Here is a 13,302-nt window from a genome sequence, read left to right on the forward strand (position 1 = left end):
TTTGGCTTTAGACACTACCTAGCTAAGTGATCCTGGGCAAGTTAAGTAACTTCTGTTTGCCTTGGTTTGCTCAACTATAAAATAGTGATAATAAAGCACCTACTTCTCTATTAGGTTGTTGTGAGAATCAAATAAGATAATATACGTAAAGCACTTAGCACAGTGCCTGGCACATAATAGGCAACTAATAAATACTTATTTCTTTCCTTCTTTCCATTGGTTATTAGCACCACTATCAATATTATAATAGGAAAGGAAGCTTCAGTTGGTTCTGAGAAGAGTTTTGTTGTACTAACAAATTAAAGCTATAAGCTAAGTTGAGTTTATCTCTGGATTTTCTCTGTTATCCCCTTTTCCTTTACCATGGATAACTAACAGAGCTCCCCACAGAGTCACAAGAGCTTTCTCTGATTTCTTCTTGATACTAATAGTTCTTCTAAAACGTGTAGTTAAATGTGACCTGTTTTCTCTGCAGTCTTCGTAGTTCTTGGAACCTGCATTGCAGTGCAGCTGGGAACCAACCCTGATTGGATGTTCTTCTGTTGTTTTGCCGGGACTTTCATGTTTTACTGTGCACACTGGCAAACGTATGTTTCTGGAACGTTGCGATTTGGAATGTAAGTACCAAAATGACATTTTAAAACTCTCCGGAGTGTTGTATGTGGTTTGGATTTGTGTGTTTTTAGCAAGCTGTAACATTACTAAATTCACTAAATAAAAACATTTCCGGATTGTCAATCTTTTAACTTTTACCTGATGATTTCTGTCATCTCTTTTTTTAACATTCTATTTTTTAAAATGAACATAAAACATTTCAACTACAAGAAAAAAAACATGCTCCTTTCATATAAACAAAGCAAAATTCTCTCATCCATTCCAGTTTGGGACCTGGTGTATCAATAAATGATAACTAAGGATAGCTCTGATAATGAAGAATGGTTCTCCAGAAGGGAGAAAGTTGTTTACCAACAACAAAGGACAGCTTATATCTCTCTAAAGACCAGGGTTTATAGATATTTTTTTCTTACACGTTTACCAATATACAATAACCAGGTTCATGAGTTTCCTGTTGATAATGAACCTACCATATTATTACTGCTAAGGAAACATTAAAGAATTTACAGATAGGAGAAGAAAATCATGTGGTTTTACTAGTATTTAAAAGCATCTTTAATAAGTATTAAAAATAATTAGACAATTACCCTGATATTTGTTACTATATAATAGATCCTAGTGTTTATGCTCATTATATGTTCTTTGTGAGATTCAGAAAGAAAACCTTGTATGTTTTTGCAAACTTCAAGAAACTAAAAATCTCAAAATGATGCCTAATGACATTTGACAGAGAAAAATGTCAAATAATGTTCAATAAATTATTGTCTTTAATTTAGAATCCCAAATAAGCATATTTTTACACATTAGATAAACATAATATAAAAAAATTAACTTGAATTTTAATTCAGAAATTTTATTGCTAAATTTACTAACAATTAGAAAATAATGAACATTAAAAATAAAAAAGTAATTGTTAAATGATCATATGTGAGATACTTTCCAGATGAAGTAAGTTGCCAGCATACAAGGTGATATTAATTTGTGTTACATATTCATTAAGCAATTGATAATTTATCTGGGTAGTTTTAAAATCTAAATCTATTAAACCAGAAAATATTCAAGATTTCTAGCAATTAGGAAAAAAACCTAACATAGAATTGTATACCATACTATATGTTGTGATAACCATCCTTAGCATTATTGAAAACAACAGTGTTAAAGACTGAATGTTTCTTCTAAAAAGCTGTGGGAATCAAAACTCTTAAAGTAGTAGGCCCCTCTGAGACCACATGCTTTTCTTAATCCATTTTTCATTATTTACATATTTAATTTGGAGATTATGACTTAATTGTTATGACTATCACAATTTAGATGTATATTATCTGAAATCCATAGCAATTTATACTCATTTTTGTGGATGATTTTATTCCTACAGATCTTTTTCACCCCCATTTCCAAAAGAAATCAGTGTGGTGACAAAAATACTATTCAGCATCTACTTGCTGTTTATTTTCTCTCTCTTTAGTAAAAGGGCACTACTCATAGAAAAGTGGGAGATGGGAAAGAAAGAGAATATTAAATTAGATGCTCAACATTTTGAAGGAAGAATTTAATGCCATAGTTTCCTATTTATCAGTTTTTAATTAAATTTCTCGGGTCATTTTTTAGTCTTATGTCATACTTTGCTTGTGGATATCTGCCCTTTTTGGTGTGGGACATAGATGAATGAAAATAGGTGATAGGGACTTCTACTGCGTGGCTTGGGCCTTCTGTATTTGCTGGGTAGCAGCAAATAGACTATTGGAAAGTTGTTGGGAATAAAAAGACAAAGTCGATTGGGGATGAAGATAAAAAAGGCTGCAAGCTGTCATAATAAGGAATGGCCTTGGCCACAGGGCCCTGCTATGCAATGGGGTGAAGAAGAGAATGAAGTAGGAAAAAAGGAAAAATTCTGAAAAGGATTCCATAAGTAAAGATTACCCCCTAAAAAAGTTAGATAAATCAGCATCAGAAGTGAAAAGGAAGACAACCCATGTGGCAGAAGAAAACAATCATCAATTTACTTTAAGTAGAATAAATAAACTATAATAGCCTCAAAAGATTATTATGAATTTAAAACTTAGAAATAATACTGAATTTGGTATTACAAAGAACATAATATTCACATTTCAGAAAATTTTTGCCATGAAATATAGAATTTTTAAAAATAGCCTTTTAATATTGAAATGTCAAAAATACAAAGCTATAATATTCTTACTAAAGATGATTTAAGTTTTTTAGGTTCAGTGAGGAAGTGACTGAGGTATTAAAATAAGTTTTAGTTGCCATTTTGGACAGTAGTATAAATATAGAGTCTAGTAGCATTTGTGGTGTATCCTAAATCATGACAATATTGTGTACAACCATGAATACATTTAATCATAAATTTACATGGTCATAGTGACACTGAAAATTCAGAAATTAGCATTTTGACTTTGCTGAAAGCTTTTCTCATTTTACTTTGTTTATTGCAAGGGGGACATTTACACTAATACCTCATTCAAATACTCAAAAATAATATTTAGAGATTCCATTTAAAGGACCTTTTTCTATAAAAGAATTTCCAAGGACCTGCCCTTTCTTATCTTACATACTGCTAATTGAGATAGCAGCCAGAGCAGATAAATGGTTAATTGATGACATAGACATATGTTTATGGTGAGGAGAAAGTTCAATTTCTATTTTCCAGAGGAAAAGAAGTAAGCACTGAACTAGAATTTTAATAACATGGGTTGGTCTGTAGCTTAGAAAATAAACAATAAGGATTTACAAATTCTATCTTTCTCAGAAAAAGTACTTCTTGGGGAAGTACTTCTACAAGCTTGATTTTTTAAAAAATTGCATTTGTTTTGTTTTGTGAACTGGTCTTCCATATACATTGTTAACAATCAAATTTCCTTATATATACTACGAATAGCTTTCATTTGTGGGGATTTTTTGTCATTTTAAAATTTGAAAAATACAGTGTTTGTGAAGTTTAAAAGATTTGCCACCACCATTTAAAAGTTAGATTTTGGGGGCAGCTAGGTAGCACAGTGAATAAAACACCAGCCCTGGAATCAGGAGAACCTGAGTTCAAATCCATTCTCAGACACTTGACACTTACTAGCTGTGTGGCCCTGGGCAAGTCACTTAACCCTCATTGCCCCACAAAAAATTAAAAATTTAAAAATTAAATTTAAAAAAAGTTAGATTTAAAAATTTTGTTAGTCCTGCCACAAACTCAGAGGAATACAGCAATGGTAACTTTATCAGTGACTGTAAATCTTACATTATAACTTAAGCCTAGAATTCTGGGAAAGTTAGTAATGGTTTTGAATGATAATCCTTCATGTATTTTAAGAGAAGGAAACTAATATTCAAGTTTAGGTGATTTGCTGAAGGTCACAAAACTTGTAAATAGTAGAGCTAGTTCTTTAGCCCCTTGTTCTTACCCAAAGCCAGCTTGCTTGCCCTTCTGCCATGTTGCCTCAAATGTGTGTAACTTCCCTAAAGTTTTGGGCTAGAACTTTAGCATTCTACTCTCAAAGTAAAGGCTGCCTTAAGCAGAGAACATTAGCACCTGGTTTTTCATAAACAGACCCAGCATTGCGCCAAGGGGAAGAACTTATAAAAGACCATTTGATGCAGACACAAACCCTCTATGGCACCACTTCAGTAGCTCCAACCCCATTTCAGCTGCCACACCTGTGGGGGAGTAAAAGAAGCCTAGATATGTCATCCAAAGGCCAAAGGGGCTAGAGATAAGAATAATGGAGAAAAAAGATACCAACATAGAATGACAGACTAGGATATATTCTAGAATTGTTATGTTAGCATGGTAGTAATTTGGAAGAGCATTAATGGAGCATGCTAAATAGAAATATTTAGTTCCACTCTACTGAACCTTTCTGTATGTGATTTACAATTTATTTTTTAAACAAAACATGTAAATGATAACATGTGCATTAGTAGTTAAAAAGTATTTGTTCAGCAATAGTTTCATACAAAAACCAGGCTTTTAAAAAGCAAGCCACAAATTTCTTTTATGGCTAGGAGAGAACTCTTGGCTAATTAAGTTAATCTGTTTGGCAAAAAGAAAGCCAAAAAAAAAATTTTTTTTTGAGTTGAAATCAGACCAACAATATCCTGTCACAAATATTGCATTGATTTGTCTCTCAACTTTATTGCCCATAATTATGACTCACTATATATTTGCCGTGTGACCTGAAACAAATTGTTCTGTCTCTCTAAACCAGTTTACCCAGCTGTAAAATGAAGCAGTTAGACTAGTTGACCTTAAAAGTCCCTTCTGACTCTAAAAGTCAAGTAATTATGTTTTAAAAATTAATTTGCAAAGTTATTAGCTATTTGAGGTTGTTATAGCATTGCCTGTTTCCTATGTATACCTCTTACAAAAGCAAATTACCAAAAGAGAATTTTCACATTTAATATGATTTGTACAGTTTTTGTTAACTGACATTAATTAAAAGTTATATTAACAACAATTAGTCATGACTTCATAAGTAAATTGCAGAACAGTTGAATATTCCTCACCAAGAGTTCCCTCTACCTGATAAAATCACAGGTCTAGACCAAAAACAAACAAAAAAAGTGTTGCTATTGAATGCATATAAAGTTTTTAAGTGTATTAAAATGTTTAACAATCCTTATTTGAACTCATTAAAGGTATTATTTTGTTTTTCAATTTATTTATGCATTTTCCTCTTCAACAATTCCAACAAACCTTAACACTGCCCAGTTACCCTAACTGTAATTTATACCTCTTAAATTCATTTGATTTGCTATGGGTAACATCCCCAAACAGCCTACTGCAGTTATTTGGGATAATAGCAGAGAAAATATACCCTTAAAAACATTAAGTAAAATCTCATCCTCACCTTGTTAGAATTGTGCTTTGTAGTTGGCAGCCTCTGCTAATGTGATCGTTTTTGACTAGCTAGCTATTACCCTATGCCCTCCAAAACTATTGGGCCAAAGACATTAGGGAGATAGTGACTAGATTGAGAGTTAGAAGACCTGGGTTCCAGGTCCATCTGTGCTACCAAGCTACTCTGTGAACTCTGGCAAAGCCATTAGGCCCTCTCAATCCCACATTCCTCATCTGTTATAGCAACGTTAATAATAATAATCTAGTTAACATTTATATTGTGCTCTTAAGTTTGCAAAATGCTTTGTATCTGTTTTACCTCCTTGATCTACTGGGAGAGTTAAGCATTATTATGAATAATAATGAAGAAGTTGAGAAGAGGTTAAATGATTTGCCCAGGGTCACACAGACAGGATTCCAGCTCAGTTTTTCTTGACTTCAAGTCCAGTGTCTTATTTTGTCTCCCATGCATCTTCCCTGATAAAGAGAATATCCATTCACATTAACATAGAAGTTTAAGGCTTGCAAAGTGTTTTCCTCACAACAAACCTGATGAGGCAGGTAGTGGAAGTGCTATTATGCCGTTTTACAGATGAGGAAATGGAACCAAACTGACTTGACCAAGGTCACTCTAAGTGGTAGAACCAGGACTTGTACACCCTAACCCACACCACCTCCCCTTTTCCATCCATAATATTTTATGACATTAAGATAGATTTACCACTCTGAAACAAAGACAGCAAAAGAATTTAAATGCTAGTTAGGTTAGAAAGAAAATAATATAAGCTAGAATTCAAAAGGAAACAGGTCTTAGGACCATGGCACAACCAATTTAGCTTTTGTTGTGATCATACCCAGAGAGCAGCATATACTTTTGACAGTTAAAATTTCTTCCCCTCACTGTTTCTGGGGGTTGCCACAATTAATAGCTCTGACTTCTGCCCTTTCCCTTTTGGGTGCCTGTTATAATTTCTCTCAAAGAGAAAATGGTGGGAGTGTGTTAAGAACTTGGGAAAGATGAGAAAGGACTCTTTAGGCATGATACAGGTATTTTTGTCCTGGTACCACCTTAGAAATAACACCAAAGAGATCCCTGGTTAGATCTCAGTGTAGACTCTAAAGGGCTCTACAGAGCAGACAGATTATGGTTATTTGCTAACTGGGTGGTTCACCCACAGGTAATTGAGAGCTGACAAAGTATGTCTAATCTGGATGTTTCCACAGTCCTCTTTCCAAATCAGTTTTTAAAATTGCATTTCTATTTGTTTCACTGTTCTGCCTCCAGTTTAACTAAGAAATACACTTTTATACACTAGGACAACAATAAAAACATTACCACATAAAGAATATATAGCCTAGTCCCTAGCTGCCAGTTTACAGGATGTTCCTTTAAATGAAATCTATGTATCACTTGTTTTAGTGGGGCTGTTTGGTGAATAAAGTTATTTCAAAATGTTTTTTCCCTCACACATAGATTCGATGTTACAGAGTCCCAGACCCTAATTATAACATGCCAGCTTCTCACAGGAACCCTGGGGCCCTGGTTCTGGAACTTCACGGTAACTGCTAGTATTAATGCGCCCAATGGAAAATGGCATGGACTCTGCAAAGGACAGCCCCTTTGTCATGCACAGAACGACCCTGCAAATCTTAAACAGATCGGCTCTTCAAAAGAGAAAAAAAAATGGTCTTAATGCATAATAGGGCAATAAAAATCCATCCTATTGGAAACAGATATTTTAAATCATCCTTTTGGTGATTACCTGAATATAAAATTATTTTTCACTTGTAAAATGCATCTCTGGTAGACAAAATCTTTATTTAAATGTTAGTTGTTTTGGGTGTATCCAAAGCTATTTTAAACAAAACCTTTCCACCATTAAATAGAATCATTTGGGTGTTTATGTTTTGGAAGACTTAAAAATTGCCAGTAGGATATGCCTCAGATAATTAATTCAGGGAAGATTCTGCTTTTCCACCCCAGTCTCTTCTAACCTTGCCTATCCAAAGCCTAGCCAAAGAAGCTGATTTTCAATACTCTTAAAATGAAAGGCATCATTTTCCAGCTTTCTTCCACTTATTGTTCACTGCATTCCATTGCAAACAATTCTTCTCTGTCTTATCTCTGAAGAAATTGTGATGACATTTTTTCGTTTTAACTAGTACTTTAAACTAATCTGAGTATTACCAGCCCTTCAGATCATTTTAGTTGTCCTTCGAGCACTCCTCCTTTTTCGGGAATTTTTTAAAGAGATCACATCTCCCTGATAATGCATTGTAAGGAAGTCATATGTCCCATTGCCCCACAGCTCAGAATTAGCAGTAGCCTGAGACTTAAAAAATATATGTTTATTAGGAAAATTCATTTCCCAATGATAGTGCCCTTTTTTTGCCACAGGGATAGCAGTGCTTCATTTCCATAATTTAACAGTGGAAAAAATGTTCTGAATGAAATCTGATAGCTGAGTCTACCATAGCTAGATGAGTCCGTTGACTATCTAGGGGTTTCCATTAGTTTTCCTACAGTAAGTACCATGGAATTGGAAATGTAAAGCTTTCAATATTGTTTCCACAGTAGGAACAATGATGTCTCGTATCATTTGGAAGAGTTGTAAGTCCAGTTATTAGATAGCAATAGCATGGACTTTATAACTAAGTCGTCATCCTTTCTTAATCTACATTTGAAATGTCAGTACTATTTGGAAAGCAGCTAACTACAGACAATTTTAAGAACATGGAGGTATTCATGCGTTGTACTAGTACAAATCTACTTTAAGTTGCAAATTATCATTCCAATCTAAAATGTTCCTATCTTTCTCTTAGTAGTTTTGTGTCATACCTTGATTTTAAACCTTCCACATCTTTCTGAGAGTAATGGGGAAGAGAAATAGACATATTTTTTAGCCCCTGAGTTTGTTTCCTATATCACTACTTTCAATAAGTAGATAATGAAGAAATGATTGAAGAAGCACTCTATTAGAGTACTTTTTCCTTTTCAAAAATGACAGTACATAATTTGCATTTATGGAGTGCTATCCATTGAAACATTTCCAGCAGCTAATATATTTTAATATTACAAAATACCATTTTAAATAGTTTGTTTTTCCAATGATTGTTTACTATATATCCTTACAAAAACTTATTTTTTAAACTTATGCTGATATCATCATCATCATGTGAAGAGAAATTTTGAAGTTTACCTCAAACTCCCATATTTAGCAGCATTGAGGAATAACTTCTGGGGAACTACTTTGACACTTTGAAGTACCAAAGTCTTTCAAGTCTGTTTCTTCAGATACTCAAAAGAGGTGCTTATTTCCATTCATGTGTAGTTGATACTATCGGAAATCATTCACTGTATTTTAAAGACTTTTCTATTTCAACATTCAAGTTGAAATTCTTTACTCATGTATGTATCATCCAGTCAGTCACATGATTACCTATACTATTCTGAAGTTTCTGTTGTTATTTAGTCATTTTTCAGCTGTGTCCAACCCTCTGTGACCCCATTTGGGGTTTTCTTGGCAAAGATACTGGAATGGTTTGCCATTTCTTTCTCTAGATCATTTTTACAGATGAGGAAACCGAGGCAAACAGGGTTAGGTGACTTGCCATGGGTCATATAACTAGCAAGTGTCTGAAGCCAGATTTGAATTCAGGAAGATGAGTCTTTCTGTCCCCAGGCCCAGCACTTTACCTAATCCACCACTTAGCCACCCCTGTTCTGAAGTTTACCATGCCCTTGTTCAACTCCATAGCTTTCATAAAAAGAAAGTAGATTAATGATGGGGAGATAACACGAAGAGTTCATTTATAGGTTTCATCTTCTATTTGTTAATAAGGATAACACTGCTATTTTGTTACTTTCCTAGTCCTTCAGAACTTTTCACTAGGAATTGTTGATAACCCAGACATTTGATTAACAAGTGCATCAATAGTCAAGACAACTTTTTCCCATGGACAGACTTGATTACTTTCAGAAATCAGGTTGCAGATTTGCATCTTTCTTTTTGTCAATATGCATTTTTGGGGGGTGGGGCAATGAAGGTTAAGTGACTTGCCCAGGGTCACACAGCTAGTAAGTGTCGAGTGTTTGAGGCTGGATTTGAATTCAGGTCCTCCTGAATCCAGGGCCGGTGCTTTATCCACTGTGCCACTTAGCTGCCCCAAATAAATGCTTCGTGTGTAACATTTGTTTGTTTGTTTGTTTAGTGGGGTAATGAGGGTTAAGTGACTTGCCCAAGGTCACACAGCTAGTGAGTGTCAAGTGTCTGAGGCCAGATTTGAACTCAGATCCTCCTGAATCCAGGGCTGGTGCTTTACCCACTATGCCACCTAGCTGCCCTTTTCAGTATGCATTTATTAAGCACCTATTATGTGCCAGGCACTTTTGCTAAGAGCCAAGGATATAAGGAAAGGCAAAGGGCAGTCTCCACTCTCAAGGAGCTTACAGTCTAATCAGTGTCTTCTGTAATGTAAGTCCATTGTTAACAAGAATGATTACTTGCCCAAATTATGGGACATCTGCATTTGTCACTTTAAATGATTTTAAATAATCGTATAATGTGTATATACCTGTCCATACTTGCATTTATGTATAGGTGGTATACGTGGCTAGTGCTGAGGACTTAGAATCTGGAAGACCTGAGTTCTAAACCTGTCTCAGATACCTATTACTGTTTGACTCTGGGCAAGCACTTAGCCTCTCTGCCTCAGTTTCCTTATCTGTAAAATGGGGATAATGATGACACCTACACTACAGGATTCTTATGAGAATAAAATGAGTATAATATTGCAAACCTTAACACAATATATAAATGCTAAGCTATTATAAAATATCTTTGAAACCCTTGTATCTTGTGTGGTAGAAAAATTAAATGGCACAGTTTCTAGATTATTTTGAGAAACACTTTTCATAAAATATGGGGCAAGAAACAGAGTATGCCTGCAGACTCCTGCAAAGAACTTTTTACTATGTGGCACAGTGGATAGTGTACCAGGCCTAGAGTCAGGAAGACTCCTCTTCCTGAGTTCAGAATCCGGCCTCAGACACTTGCTAGCCTGTGTAACCCTGGACAAGTCACTTAGCCCTGTTTGCCTCAGTTTTCTCATCTATAAAATGAGCTGAAGAAGGAAATGGCAAACCACTCCAGTGTCTTTGCCAAGAAAACCCCAAATGGGGTCACATGGAGTTAAACACAACTGAAATGACTGCACAGCAACAACATCGATAAACCACTTTGATTAGCTAGTGCTTTAATAGTCAAGAAAATATATTCAAATGGACAAACTTGCTTACCATAAATCTTCTTAACTCTCAAACCTGTCAACCCAGTTCTCTTGGGAACTCAAACCCAATATACCCAACTAGTTAGTTGCTACTTCCTAACTCTGAATTACAAAAGTTACCCTGTCACTAAAAATTAATTTTTCTCACTATTCTTATCCCCATTTAAAGTGGTCTGAAATCTTCCCTCAGTCACTTTTGATGCCTTTCAAATTGTTAGGAGAGATAACTGGCCGTACTAGATAGAGGGCTGTCCTTGGAGTCTGAAAACATGACTTCAAATTCTACCCCTGACATTTCCTGGCTGGTCATTTTAGCTCTCAATGCTCCAGGCAGTTCTCTTAAGACTGTAATTTGCCTATGGATGGAGTCCTGATGAAGCCATTCCTCTGTTGCAGTCTTGCTAAATTGTTACCTTCCTTCATCCCTGTTTAAAGTCATTATTCATTGTCCTTCTAGTTTGGTAGCCCCCTCACCTTTGGTGGTTTTACCCACACTTCCTTCCTGTGATTGATAAAAGGGCACAGCTCAGCCTCCCCAGTCTAAGAGACCCATTTCACTTCTTAGGATGAAAAGTACTCTGGTCGTTTAGGAGGCTTCCTTTTTTTCCCTCCTATCAAGGCTTTAGGTAGTTTATTTGACATTGACAGTAAGATGTTATTTCAACCTTTGGTTGGAAGTGTTAAGGGCTAAAACTCTAGCTAATCTGTCTAAAATATCTAATGAGTGGTCGCCAATAAATTATAAGCTTTAGCAAGAGTTAGACTTTTAAGCATTTATTAAGGAGAATAAGAATTTGGTAAAGAGAGAAAGAAAGGCCTACATTCATCTATCTATTAAAAGGAGAGCGCATTTCTAGCTCCCTTCTCCACCTGAGTCCTCAGGAAAAAACCCCAATCAGAGCGCCAGGCTCCCCCTTCTTCCTCCCACAAGCAAATGTCACTTCCTGGTGCCAAAGAAAAGACGCATGGTCTTGCCCTCAAAGACCTTCACTTCATGGCAGAGCTTTTATACAGTAAGTCTCCAGCAGGTGGCGTCATTCCAATCATTACAGAAGAACTCCACATGACTGTCAAATTGATATTCCCAAAGCACAAGTCTCTGTCACTGCTCACTACCTTGCTGAGGAAGCTGTAGTGGTGTGCTCTTCTCTGCTTAAAGTCCTTCACAGTCTGACTCATTGACTCCAGCTTGTCTCACTAAGCTGATTGCAGCCAAGCAGCCTCCTTGCTGTGCCCTGTACATGACATCCCCTCGTCTGGCTCTGGACCCAAGCCCCAAAGTGCTTTTTCTCTTCATATCTACCTCTTGGAACCACTACTTCACTTCAGAGTTGAGTGCAAGAGTGCCACCTTCAAGAGACTTTGCTGATCTACCAGCTGGCACTCCATCTTTACCTAACACTTGGTATTTTTTTATCTGTAAATATGTTGTATCCTCTTCCCTGCACTAAGAATGTAAACTTCTCACTCCATCTTTAACACAGTGCCTTACACCTACCAGTCACATTCAAAGATTTATTGACTTGAGACAAAAAGGTGCTGTGTGGATATCCTTGAACAGAAGTTGAGATTTCCTTGACTCATTTTTTCTTTCCTTTTTTTTTTCCACTGGCAACCAATAGAAAGTTTGGCTGGTATTCCCTTTTTAATGTAAACATGATTGTACCTACATCCTGAGTAGGACATTCAGAATTTTTAAACAAAGCTCTCCTTTATTCCTTTGCAACCTGTATGGAATTCAGATTATATATATTTTTTTAAAATGCCAGTGGTTATAAATGATTGGCTTCCTTCTAATTTCAGAACTTTTCCTAACTTGTTCATAGCCACAGTCAAACTAAAACGTTATACCTAATTTCACCCAGAAAGTTTTCATCCAGAAATTGAAATTGTGAATATCTTAACACTGAAGAGATAAGTACTGTTTTTTTTCTTTTAGGAAAGAACAAAAGTTTTTCAGTGTTTTGCAACCTCCTTTTTGACAAGGTGTAGTTTGTGAGAACAAGTTTCAGTGCCCTAAAATGTTGGCACATTTCAACCTACAAATTCCCATTTTAATAATAAAAAAAAGAGCAATGTCAGAACTTGTTTTAAAGCTTCCCATTGAGTGATTGCCAAAGCTGAAATCAAATCCAGCATGCTAAACTGGCTGTTTTCTTCCTTATAGAGCACAATTCCTTTTCCTTTGTGACTCAAAGGAGATTAAGGTGACCTACTTCCTAATAACAGCTATAATGAATCTGCTCAGAGATTTTTATTCATGGAAAAAAGAAAAAGGTGGTAGATAGTGACTGTTTAATAACTATGTCTACCACTCTAAATAGTTTTGTTCTCTTACACTTTTGAGTCCCTCTTAACCTGCTTTAGGTCATATCCTTGGGAATTAACTCAGAAAGTCTTTTCACTGGTAGTCAAGATCAGTGCCACATCTTTAGGAGTCAAATGGCCAGTACCAAAGATTCAGCTCTCTGACAGCAGTCAGTCTTGAGTAAGGTATTTTGAGTTAAAAATCAGGAAAAGCAGTCCATAACTACCTGGTGCACAAGTTG

General features: G+C 35.7%; 1 protein-coding gene across 5 annotated transcripts in view; it reads left to right on the forward strand.

Annotated features, from left to right (window-relative positions):
* CEPT1 (choline/ethanolamine phosphotransferase 1) overlaps positions 1-13,302 on the forward strand; it is a 41,721-nt gene that overhangs the window by 16,505 nt on the left and 11,914 nt on the right. For 4 of the 5 annotated variants that reach the window (XM_044003809.1, XM_044003812.1, XM_044003811.1 and 1 more), the window contains exon 4: positions 476-617. In XM_044003809.1, coding sequence (XP_043859744.1) covers positions 476-617 — 142 coding nt within the window. Of the gene's footprint in view, positions 1-475; positions 618-6,938; positions 7,024-13,302 lie in introns of all 5 variants that reach the window. The other variant, XM_044003810.1, reaches the window with a different exon arrangement.

Source organism: Dromiciops gliroides, chromosome 4, assembly GCF_019393635.1.
Source record: "Dromiciops gliroides isolate mDroGli1 chromosome 4, mDroGli1.pri, whole genome shotgun sequence".
Lineage (NCBI taxonomy): Eukaryota > Metazoa > Chordata > Mammalia > Microbiotheria > Microbiotheriidae > Dromiciops > Dromiciops gliroides.